At 32.6% G+C, this 12186-nt stretch overlaps 1 protein-coding gene and 2 long non-coding RNA genes across 4 annotated transcripts in view; 1 reads left to right on the top strand and 2 right to left on the bottom strand.

The window, feature by feature from the left end:
- Positions 1–350: 350 nt before the first annotated feature.
- LOC106341161 lies at positions 351–947 on the bottom strand. Its single transcript, XR_001269572.1, has 2 exons — positions 818–947; positions 351–592 (listed from the first exon to the last, which is right to left on the bottom strand). It is a non-coding gene; the product is annotated as an uncharacterized LOC106341161 (long non-coding RNA).
- A 6612-nt stretch (positions 948–7559) lies between these two features.
- Positions 7560–8195, bottom strand: LOC106341541. Of its 2 annotated transcripts, none has more exons than XR_001269677.1 (4): positions 8103–8195; positions 7956–8010; positions 7744–7833; positions 7560–7646 (listed from the first exon to the last, which is right to left on the bottom strand). It is a non-coding gene; the product is annotated as an uncharacterized LOC106341541 (long non-coding RNA). The 2 variants fall into 2 exon arrangements; XR_001269678.1 differs by having other exon boundaries at positions 7560–7641.
- Positions 8196–10775: 2580 nt separating this feature from the next.
- Positions 10776–12186, top strand: part of LOC106339210 — a 3428-nt gene continuing 2017 nt past the window's right edge. The window contains exons 1-5 of the mRNA XM_013778003.1: positions 10776–11104; positions 11182–11326; positions 11383–11691; positions 11757–11984; positions 12074–12157. Coding sequence (XP_013633457.1) covers positions 10800–11104; positions 11182–11326; positions 11383–11691; positions 11757–11984; positions 12074–12157 — 1071 coding nt within the window. The 5' untranslated portion in view covers positions 10776–10799. The remainder of the gene's footprint in view (positions 11105–11181; positions 11327–11382; positions 11692–11756; positions 11985–12073; positions 12158–12186) is intronic.

Raw genomic sequence — 12186 nt, 5'->3', positions numbered from 1 at the left:
ATCAATGGTGTAACTATGCTTATATTAACGCTTTAATTTGCATTTCACAACAACACGCTATGTTCAAAGCGACATACTCAATAAAATCATGACATCTACAGTTGACACTGTTTTGGTAAGGGGGTGGGGTGGGGTGCATATATAGTTGTTAATTTTCTATATATGTCAACTGTATTTGAGACTGCATTTTGTTGACGTTGAAAGGTTTGTGATTTCGATGTCAACATTGAAAGGTAAGTTAACAATCTGTCAAATTAATAATAGGAATATGCAGTTTAATTCTGAACTTTTGTTGTTGTCTATATATTGACGTCGAAATAAATAATTAAGTTATGAAGCCTATATATATATATATATAGATAATAATTTTGTTTTATTTCATTCAACATTACACTTCATAACTGAAGCCTCAGACAATTTTCAAAGACCTGATATTAAATCCCTCTGTTGGTGCAACAGCATTTTTGAGATTTTTTATCACAATATCCTGTAGAGAACCCATCCACCATACAGTCATGGGCACATTCGAAAAGCTCGTACTTTCCAGGCACACATGGAACATCGCAAACATCACCATTTGCTGAGTTAATCACTACACAAATACAATCCAAGTCAAGATTACAATTATGATAATTGAATTATCTATAGACCATACAAGATTATTTGAAAGTCATATTCCTTTAAGTAAACATGTATACTACATGCATATAAATGGTCACTGTCGATTCATTAAATAAAAAAATCGACAATTTCTTTCAGAATAATCAACGAAAACTGAAAATAACTAAAAATAATATTTTGTTGGTAAGTATAATACCCGAGGCGGCCAAAGTGTTGTAGCTAGACAGCGAGGTTACCAATGTTATTACAAAAAAGAAAGTGATAGAGGGTTTTCTGATATCCATTATATGTTTTAAGTTTTATTACTATGGACTTTGTTTTAACTTTTAACATCTACTCTATTTATACACTCTTTGCCAAGAAAAGTCTCAGTTTAATATCCCTCTATTATTTTTATTTTGACCAGAGTTAAATCTTCCATATATGTTGATATTACTTCCTTAAGGAAAAATATTTCAGAGTTAATTGAATTTAATGCAAGATCTGAATGGAGAAGTCAATATTGTTGGATTCTTTACCAAAAAAATTAATGTTAGAAAAGTTAAAATCACAGTGATGGAGTATATTATTATAAATATATAAATAAAAATTGATTTTTTTTGCTCAATATATATATTATAACTTGATTGTTGGATTCTTTCCCAAAAAAATTAATGCAGGATCTTTACTTTTCTTAAATCACTCTACTTTTTTTTTTAAATCACTCTACTTTCCACTAAATATTTAAATACTCTTTTATTTTTTCGTGCAAAAGTTCAATTTCTATGAATTTTTCAAAGAAAGTGCTTTACTTTCTTATTTTGTAAATGTACATCTTTTTTTTTCTCAACACATGTATATCTATTTAACAATTGTAATTAGTAATTACACAGAGATTTGATTATTGCATGTTATTGTTTGTATCATTGAATTCAGCTTAGACTAAAAAACCTTTACAAAAATATATGGATAAAATGTAAACAATGCAAAAAGACAACAAATCTAAGCAGAGCCACCAGCCCTTGGACCAAGCCAATGAAACACATGCTTCCGGCCAATATATTTAAGAAACTATTCCGGCCACAAATTTTTGAAAAGACTGTCTTAGTCTAGTGGTATTAACTCTAGAAATTAGACTTTGTTTTACCAATCTGGTTCAACTCTCCTATACAACATATTTTTTCTCTATTTTTTTAAGAAAGCGGCCACATTTTTTTGTGTGCTTCCAGTCTTATTAAACCTAATAGATTCTTAGAGCAAGCTCAATGGTTAGAACCTATTATGAATTCTAATGAATAATTTAATAGTTAATTTTGTGATTTAAGGAGTTTAGAACCTTTCTTAGAGTAATTAATTTTTTTTGGGTCCAATGGGAGAATCTCTTTGGGGTTTTTAATTTTTTTTAATAGAAGTTGAATGATTGGATTTTGTTTTTGAATGATTAAATTTAATAACATAAAAAAGCATACATAAGAAGTTTAAATAAAAATGACATCATCGTAGGAGAAAATGGGGTGATCTAGATTGGAGGAGGAAAGAGAGAGACATAAATGGGAGGTCGAATAAGAACGTGACACGTAAGGTTCTTAACATCTCTAAAAATCCTAAAATAGACACCGGTTCTTGCTCCTTTATCCTTATTTATTTATTTTTTTCTTGTTTTTTTTTTAGAATATGCCTTAAGAGACACTGATGGAGGTGGTCTTAAATATGGGCTTTAGATACCAGAATTTAAAAACAATGTAGGGGCGCCGAAACAGTTAGAGGTCTCATAGTGTAGTGGTTCATGAACTCTTCTTCTCGCCCTTCAAGCGACAGGTTCGAAACCTACTTTCCTTTTCCCTTAAATCTTGCCTTTTATAATTATGATAGTAAATGCAACAAGATCAAGATACATTCTAAGAGAATCTTAAGTTTTAATTATACAGACATTAAATAATTATAAAACAAATATGAAATAAAACATAATTATTTATTGTATTCAATGTTTTAGTTTTCATTATTTTAGTCGTTTTCTGTAATGTTTGTTTTCTCCATTGTTGACTGTGTTGTTAGAATTGTTCCATTTCCCAATCTTCCATGTAAATTTTATTTTCTCTATTTTCTTGATGACTAACAATCTTTTTAAAAATTCTTGAAAATTAAACAAGCCCTATGAAATTAAAATAATCAACATTGAAAATTCAATGTTTGAAGAATATTGCAAAAGAAAAATAAAAAAAATTGATGATTGTTATGATTTACATATATAGCTTATCACAGATTACTAACAATTCCATTTTAAGTTGTTATTTTTGGAAAGTAAAGTTCATAAAGAAGTATATGTTCGACTATATTTCATGACTAATTAAATATTGTGCGATAATATCAATAGAAACTAAGGGCATGTTTATTGGTACAACCCCATTGGGGTCTCTTAACCAATATTATATCAATTAACTTAACTTAATTGACGTAATTGGAAACCTTTAATTTTCTATCCTATATTGGTACGATCCTATTTGGGGTCTCTTAACCACATCTCCTTCTCCATCGTGACTTTGAGTTTCAAACATCTTGTACCAATTCGAGCACTCCTTCCTCGATCACCATCCTTTCACAAACTTCAATCTTCACTGCGAACTCCTTTAAACTCTGATTTTTAACGAATCAGAAAACAAAATCTGATCAAAACGACCAGAAAATTTATCCAATCAATCTGAGACAGAGATAAAAGAAAACACTTAAAGAACAGCTCTGGTTCAGATTGAAAACACCAAAAAAGTCTGCAACTGCGAAAATCAAACCCAAATTTACAGAGAATACTGTCTAGAGCGTCGATGTTGATACATGCTCTCACCGTTCACCGTTCCTCTACCCAATACGAGAAGAGAAAGAGGAGAGAGAAAGAAATGGGAACGACTTCACCATTCCTCTACCCAATACAGTTGGGACACGTCGCACCAAAGAACGTGTCTTCAAACGCTTAATTAAGGGACGTCCCTTTGTTTTATTCTGCGTTTTCCTTTTTTTTTAATTAATTAACCTAAGGCACAAGGTTAAGAGTTACCTATAAACGTGTTCTAAGGGCAACATTATCGGTGGTTCCGTTTTTTTGTCTTTAAATTTTTTTTTTTGTTTTCTAGTTTAAAAAAATTAATAATAATAATAATAAATAATAAATTAATAGCGGGCCACCACGTGTTGTGGGACTCACAAACAGTGCTAAGGATTCAGTACAAACGTTCTTTATATTAGGACATTATGACATAGTCATTGAAAAAATATAGTGGAACCCACGCTTAATGACTCTCTACCACCGATAGTATTGGTCTAAGTAGCTTAAAACAATGATTATTTAATGTTGATGACCAATTTTACATTTAAAAGATTCATGACTTTTTTTTTAAAATAAACTAACTTTTCTAATAATTTACATTATTCTAGTAATATATTTAAAATACATGAAATAAAAATTAAGGGGCATCATTTTTCAAATGCAATTTAGACTCCATTTATATCCGGACCGACACTGCAACGTCAAAGCTCAGATATGAGATACCGCTGGTCAAAAACGCTTTCGTGCTGTCACTTCTACATATCACGGTGAGTCGGTGACTCCATAGGAGCACTCATGGTCTACGGGCTCACTCGCAGCTCCACCTTCGAGAACGTCCGTCGAGCCAGCGACGAGCTTATTGTTTTCTGTTTTAAGTAGTTTGACAGTAGTGGATGAATCTAAATGCAGCTCACTCCATCACAACAGTAGCAAATATGCTCATTGGGAATAAAAGTGACCTCGAGAGCATAAGAGCGGTGAGCAATGAGGGAGGCAGAAGCCTTCGGAGGCTGAAGGTTTGTTTTTCCATGGAGACATCTGCACTGGACTCGACCAATGAAAAGACAGCTTTCGAGATGGTTATTCGCGACATCTATAGCAGCATGAGTCGAAAGCACTCAACTTTGACTCTTACAAAGAGGAAAGTACAAAGATCTTTTTTCAATTTGTGGGAACTGTAGGAGCCAGAAAATGAAATTAAAATACTATCAAATATATAAATGATTGTAAGGAAATAGATGAATAAAAGGGGGGGCCAATAGTATCTGTACTCATTTCTCTTGAGGAATTGGTTGGTTTGAACTTATAGAAAGGCAATTACATGAGAATTTTTTTTTGGTTTCTCAACTGAAGCTAAAGCAAAATAGAATTATTTTTTTTTTGTGTTTCTTTGTTACAAATACAGAAGATATGTAAACAAATTGTTAATAGAAACTTCGGTCAACGTATAAGTTATGTTTTCATTACTACTGTTCTGTACTTGAAACTTTTTGTAAACTTTGTGAATAGTTTTGATATTTCAAAATTTAATTATGATCGTCTCATTCAATCACATAGAACAAGTACAAAATTTAACTTATCAGTAGTAATATGTCATTTTTATTACCTTTCCTATACCGCAAAGTTACATAAGTTTATTTTCTTCTAGACTAATTATTATCTCGTTTTTGTTTCATTACATACATCGTTATGAAAACGGTTTAGTCACGCAAGTGTTGCATTACTTTAATATCCTGATTTAAATGAATTAAAGATCAAAATGTATATTTTAACTGATATATATGCATTTAGATGCACTAACTAATTTAATAAATATGCATAATAATCATCACACAGGGTGAAGCCGAGAAATCAAATTGTCTTTAGAGTAAGTTATAACGAAAAAACTGCAGAAGCAATGACCCTAAGTTAATACTTTGATTCATATATTCTAGAACAGTGATTAAACAAAACAATGTTTCATATATTCTATTTCTGCTTCCTTGCCGTGAGTTATTCATTTTTTCATTTTTCTCAAAAAAAGAGAGATAATTTACACTCTCAAAATAATCTGATTATGATTCAAAGAACCTTACAGATCTTGAAATATCCTCTAAATGTAGATGAAGAACTGGGTTAATCTCATCACCAACATTGGAGTGCATGTTTTACAAACTCAACCATGTTTTAAATGGATTATCCATATCCAAACTCACATCAATTGGATCCACCTAGTGCTACTGCGGTTTTATTTTGACAACAATTAAATCTTTCATATATGTTGATATTACTTTTTATGGGAAAAGTATTTCACAGTTAATATCATTTAATGCAAGATTAGAATAGAGAAAGTCAATGCTAGATTCTTTGGAAAAAAATGTTGGAAACGTTAAAATCACAATTATTTATATTACAAATAAATAAATAATGTTAAATATTGAAAAAGTGCTAACAAAAAATACTAAATCATATCATGCATTAAAGAAACCATGCAAAGTAAAAAGATGTTTTTTTGATGTTTGTGGCAACTCTATGAGCCTGAAAATCAAATTAAAAATACTATCAAATATATAAATGATTGTAAGGAAATAGATGAATAGAAAATACCAATAGTAATATCTCTTTGTGCTGGTTTCTCTTGAGGAATTGGTTGGTTTGAACTTATAGAATGACAAAGACATTCGGATTCTTTTGGTTTCTCAACTGAAGCTAAAACAAAATAGAGACAAAGATGTTTTGTGTTTCTTTGTTACAAGTACTGAAGATATGTAAGCAAATTGTTAAAAGAAACTTTGGTTAGCAAAATAGGGACTTGAAAACTTATAAACTAAAGGAACCACAGTGACTTTATAATCTCTGACTTTTGATATACTCTTTTTGAACCTTGAATTTTATCATCTATCATTTACATACATATTCCCCCTCATATGTATTTTGTAGATCATATCAGAGATTTAATTTATGTTTAAACAAAGAAACTGAACTAGTGGTCCTTGCTTGGTTTGCGATACACATCCGACCCCTGTGAAGTGATGAATAGAGGTGTTAGTTGAAACACCTTTTTAAAAATCAATCTTCTATATATAAAAAAATGTCATGAACAAATTTTCTTCCATAAGGTTTATAATGTCAATGTATTCAGTTACTTTATGACGGTATGAATCTGGAAAAGAACTCATTATTATTTTTGATGGTTGGGAGTTTGGTAACGGCATTGTCATCAGTGCGAAGTTTGTAAGTTGATCACATATGGTTTTTAGAGTTTGCGGGTGAAGCTGGTTTCCATGCATGAATATAATATACTTTTTAACTTTAGCCTTGCATTGGGTTCCATTAAAATCTAATTTTTTGAAAAGAATGAATGTATATAATATACTTCACGTATAAATTCTCTTCCTAACGTCGCAGTTATCAGAAATTAACCGTTCTTGTTTTGGCGTTAAAGTGAACACAAACTGTTTTTTGCTTTCCTCAGCCGTGTGGTGGGACATGAAGGACTGTTCGGTTACAGAGGGTATTGATGCTCATCGTGTCCGTCCGAGTATAGAAGGTGGGTTCAGAGAACTAGGCTACTCTGGTCCTGTCTCCATCAAAGCCTATGGAGACCAAAAACGAACCCCTGACCACCTGCTACAAGCTCTCTCTTCCACTGGAGTCGCGGTGGTACATATCAGATCTGGTTAGTCCAATTAGTTGTTGTTATATATATATATATAAACAAAAAATAGTTTGTAGTTAGATCTTGTATATCTATAGTGAATATGTCTTTCCTTTGTAATGAAACAGAAAGCACGTGCACGCTCATGTACAAGGATATGGTGAAATGGCGAGAGGATAATCTTCCTCCGGCTACAATGATGATCATAACCAATCAGATGCTAGATGTCTTCCATTGGGATCTGGCCCGGCTTCAACAACGCACGCGGAAACATATAGTGATATAACAATAAATTGCAAGCGGAAACAACCATAACAATAAGCATCATTTATTTTAGATAGCTTACTCTCAATGGAGTAAAAGTTGAATACACATGATAGATATAACAAGGCAGCCACCCCGGTTCAAGTGGGAAACAAAGATACGTAAAGAAGTCTGAGAGGCCAATGTTTATAAACGCCAAAAAAAAAAAAAAAAAAAAAAAAAACAAGTACATCACAACCATAGACAATTAAGTTCACTGGCATTGCAAATAGATATAATACATTTCATTACATTTCTAGGAGAATGGACGGAGGCTACGGCTCTGCTCTGAATGCACGAAATAAGAGAAAAAGCACAGAGATAGGAGTTAGTTTCAATCTGAACTTCAAAAGCCAAAAATAAAAAAGAGGGGAAAGATTCATACCCTTTTCCTGATGATAACGTTCAAACTCTCTCAAATATTCTTCGTGCAACTCAACAGACTTTAGCTTGGATTTAATTAAGGCCGAGATTTCTGAGATATATGTAAAAAAAACAAAACACGAATGAACATGTTGTCTTTTTCTCTTATCTAGGGAAAAAAAAATTCAACTTTTATTACCCAAACCAAATTTAAACACATATCCACCAACAAACCAGGGGGCAAGACGATTAACAGACTCCCAGACTGGGGTGATGACCGATCTCTTCCCTGAAAGACCAATCGCAGATATCAAAATACAAATAGACGTCTCGAGATTTTGATTTATCTTTCATCAGGGGGAAAGAGAAGAAGTGGCTAACCTTTGTCATCGATAGGATTGGGAGCGGAGGAGGAGGAGGATGAGAAAGTACGCCCTTGACGAACGCGGTAAGCCTGTGAACGCGGCAATTTAGGTTTCCACTTTTCTTCTTGCCCAAGGTTTCGTTACTCTTGCCTTTTAAATATATGTTCATTTACTTCTATGGGCCCTGGCCCAATTCAACACAATTTACAAATGATCTCTCGCGGATCAAATTTTTATAATTTTCTTTAAAAAAAATTGTATACTTTTTTTTTTGTAAATTTTAGTAATAAAATTGTATAATTTAAAAATATATAAATTATTAAATGATATTTTGAAATTTGTAATACCATTTTTAATACATTTATTTTAATAATGATTTATGAGTTATTATCATATTCTAAAAAAAAATTTCAAAAATATAAATCGACATTAGATGTAATACTGAAAAGGGTTTCTCAAATGGGAAATCTTAACAGAATAATGTCAAGTTATTACCATATTTTTAAATGTTTATCAAAAATATAAATTAACATTAAATGTAAGTCCATGTCATATAAACTATATTATCTAAAATGAATAAAAGTAAAAAATATTGCTAAAATAAAATTAAAGTTTACCTGATTTATAAACCTAAGTTGCCAATTAAACTAAGAAAATACGGACAATACCGACGGAAAAACCGACCGAAAAAAATCGGTCAGGATTTTCCAACGGAATTCCGACGAAAACTTGTCGGAAATCTATTTCGGCAAATTCGTCGGAACTGCGTCGGAAAATCCTGACAGAATACTTTCGTCGGTATTTGGTCATACGATCCCGACAAAAAACTATATATATATAAAGACTTTATAGTTAGATCTTGGGGTATGTAATTGAATATGCCTTTCCTTTGTAATGAAACAGAAAGCACGTGCACGCTCATGTACAAGGATATGGTGAAATGGCGAGAGGATAATCTTCCTCCGGCTACAATGATGATCATAACCAATCAGATGCTAGATGTCTTCCATTGGGATCTGGCCCGGCTTCAACAACGCACGCGGAAACATATAGTGATATAACAATAAATTGCAAGCGGAAACAACCATAACAATAAGCATCATTTATTTTAGATAGCTTACTCTCAATGGAGTAAAAGTTGAATACACATGATAGATATAACAAGGCAGCCACCCCGGTTCAAGTGGGAAACAAAGATACGTAAAGAAGTCTGATAAATGAATCAAAACCGTTCGAACAACATCATACACTTTTAAGTTGGCTTGTGCCAGTTCTCAGAAGTTGTAGCACTCAAACAAATCTACAACATTTTTTTAGAATGTTTTATGATTATATAACATAATATATTGGTTTTAGAAAGTTTTATAACAAATATAAATAATTTCGACACCCTGTGTAAACTCTAAAACTTAATCCGTCGGTATCTCGTCGGAATATTCCGACAAATTACCGACGGAATTAACTATACCGACGAAGAACAGACGGATAAGGTCGTCGATATTTAAAAAATTACACGGGTCAAGCTGTACCGCGCAAAATTTTGGTAAACCGCCAATATTACAAAACCGACGGATTTCCGACGGGTAGATAAAATACCGACGGAAAAAACCCGTCGGTTATCCGTCGGTTCATTAAATGAATACATAAGAGAAAATCTCTTCTTTTTCCTCATTTCTTCCCCGTTTTCTCTCTCTCTCCGCCCAGCCCCTCCTCCTCCCTCGCGATTTCCGGCGATTCCCTCCTCCTCCCTCGCGATTTCCGACGTAATCCCCCAAATTCGACCTCCTCTTTCACCCAGTCATGTAAGATTTTGAATTCTTTTATCTTTCTCATGGGATTTCAATGGTTACAATGTTAGTTTTAGGGTTTATGTGATTTTGAGATTGATTAGGGATTTGGAAGTTAGTTTAGGGCCGGGATTGAAGTTTTTATTTACGATTTGTGTGATTGGAGTTATAGATTTTGGATTTCTTTAATTTGAATAAAGTTTTTTAAAATTTTTTTTTTTAATTATATAAAAATCGTTTTTAATTATAAAACGTTTCATATTTTTATATTTTTTTCATTATAAAATTTCGTTAAATTAATTTAAAAACACTTTTTAATTATTATAAAAAAAATTTAATTATAAAAAGTTTCTTTTTTTTTGAAACACAATTATAATACGTTTCTAAATAATAAAAAAAGCTTACTAATGTTTTTAAATAATAAAAAAGCTTACTACGTTTATAATAAAACGTTTTTTTTTTTTTGAAACACAATTATAATACGTTTCTAAATAATAAAAAAAGCTTACTAATGTTTTTAAATAATAAAAAAGCTTACTACGTTTATAATAAAACGTTTTTTTTTTTTTGAAACACAATTATAATACGTTTCTAAATAATAAAAAAAGCTTACTAATGTTTTTAAATAATAAAAAAGCTTACTACGTTTATAATAAAACGTTTTTTTTTTTTTGAAACACAATTATAATACGTTTCTAAATAATAAAAAAAGCTTACTAATGTTTTTAAATAATAAAAAAGCTTACTACGTTTATAATAAAACGTTTTTTTTTTTTTGAAACACAATTATAATACGTTTCTAAATAATAAAAAAAGCTTACTAATGTTTTTAAATAATAAAAAAGCTTACTACGTTTATAATAAAACGTTTTTTTTTTTTTGAAACACAATTATAATACGTTTCTAAATAATAAAAAAGCTTACTAATGTTTTTTTTTCGTAGGGATGAACCACCTCCTCTTATAGTTAGACGTCGTTTTCGCCGGGGTACTTCTTCAGTCACTCAGAGTACGTCACCCGCTAGTAGCCCAGTTGCAGCTACCACTCCTCCAGCAGCCCCCACCCCTCCAGCAGCCCGCACCCCCCCTTCTGTAGCTTCCGGCCCTTCTCAAAGTTCAAGAGGAGGAGGATTGCCTACTACGATGACTGTTGCGGAGTTAGTTAGGCTACCTGGCCGAGAATCGCTTCAGCGCCTTGATCCAAATTATCTTATTGTCCCAAACACCACTTGGTAAGTATTTGTTTTAAAAGGTTCTTTCATTTTATATTCATCTTTTACATTTAATTGTGTTTGGTTTTATTTCGTAGGTTTGATTTGTCTGGCAATGGTATCACCAACAGCCTTCTTAGGATGGAGTACACGATGCTAAAGCGTGGTTATCCAACTTTCTATGACATGCCTGCAGAAGATCAAGAACTCTGGTTTCGGCAATTTGCGGTATATGTTCTCAATTTTTAATATTATAAATTTTTTTCCACCAATTGTAACTTTCTAAAAAAAAATTTATATTTATTTTGCAGCAAGAGTTCACTTGGGAATCAGGGATTACCGAACAAGTGAAAATTGTTTTCCGCCGCAAAGCAGCTTCGCACTACACCAAGCGGATCAATGAGTGGAAGCAAAAATTCGATGTTGGTGAGGTCCCGAAGCACATCAACCCAGACGTTTGGCGGGATTTGTGTGGTCATTGGACGAAAGATGAGACAAAGTCTTTGTCGACAATCAACTCGCAAAATCGGTGTAGCAGCCGTGGCGGGAAAGGGATGTTTGTCCACAACTTAGGGGCAACAAGTTTACAGACCCGAGCACTTCAGCTAGTAAGTTTCTAATCTGATTTTCTTATTCATTTTTAAATATGTGATACTAAATATATTGTTTTTAGATGAAGGAAAACGGTGGAGTTCCCGTAGATGATTTTACCCTGATGAAGAACGCCTATACCAACAAGAAGACTGGGGAGATTCAGGATGGACTTATTAAGGGCGTAATCCAGGTCGTGGAAAATCGAAAAGTGGATCTCCTCGCGACTCAAGCTTCTATGTGTGAAGAAGGCGATTCTGCATCTTCCAACTCCTTAACCGTAGAGCAACTCAACAACCTTGTTCTCGAGGTACATTCTTATTTTTTTTTGCTATGTATGTGTGATATGTGTGTGTGTGTGCGTATGTGTGTGATATGTATTTGTTATTTCTCATTCAGGCTGTTCCAAAGAAAAAGGGCCGTTATGTTGGATTGGCTCGTTCGACCGGAGGGGCTTCTTCTTCTTCAGCTCACTATCGACTCGTTGATGAGCTTATGGAGCAGATTAAGAT

The sequence above is a fragment of the Brassica oleracea genome, chromosome C4 (genome assembly GCF_000695525.1).
Source record: "Brassica oleracea var. oleracea cultivar TO1000 chromosome C4, BOL, whole genome shotgun sequence".
NCBI classification, from domain to species: Eukaryota; Viridiplantae; Streptophyta; class Magnoliopsida; order Brassicales; family Brassicaceae; genus Brassica; species Brassica oleracea.
Note: the sequence above shows the minus strand (reverse complement) of the source record. Positions and strands in the feature narration are given on the sequence as shown.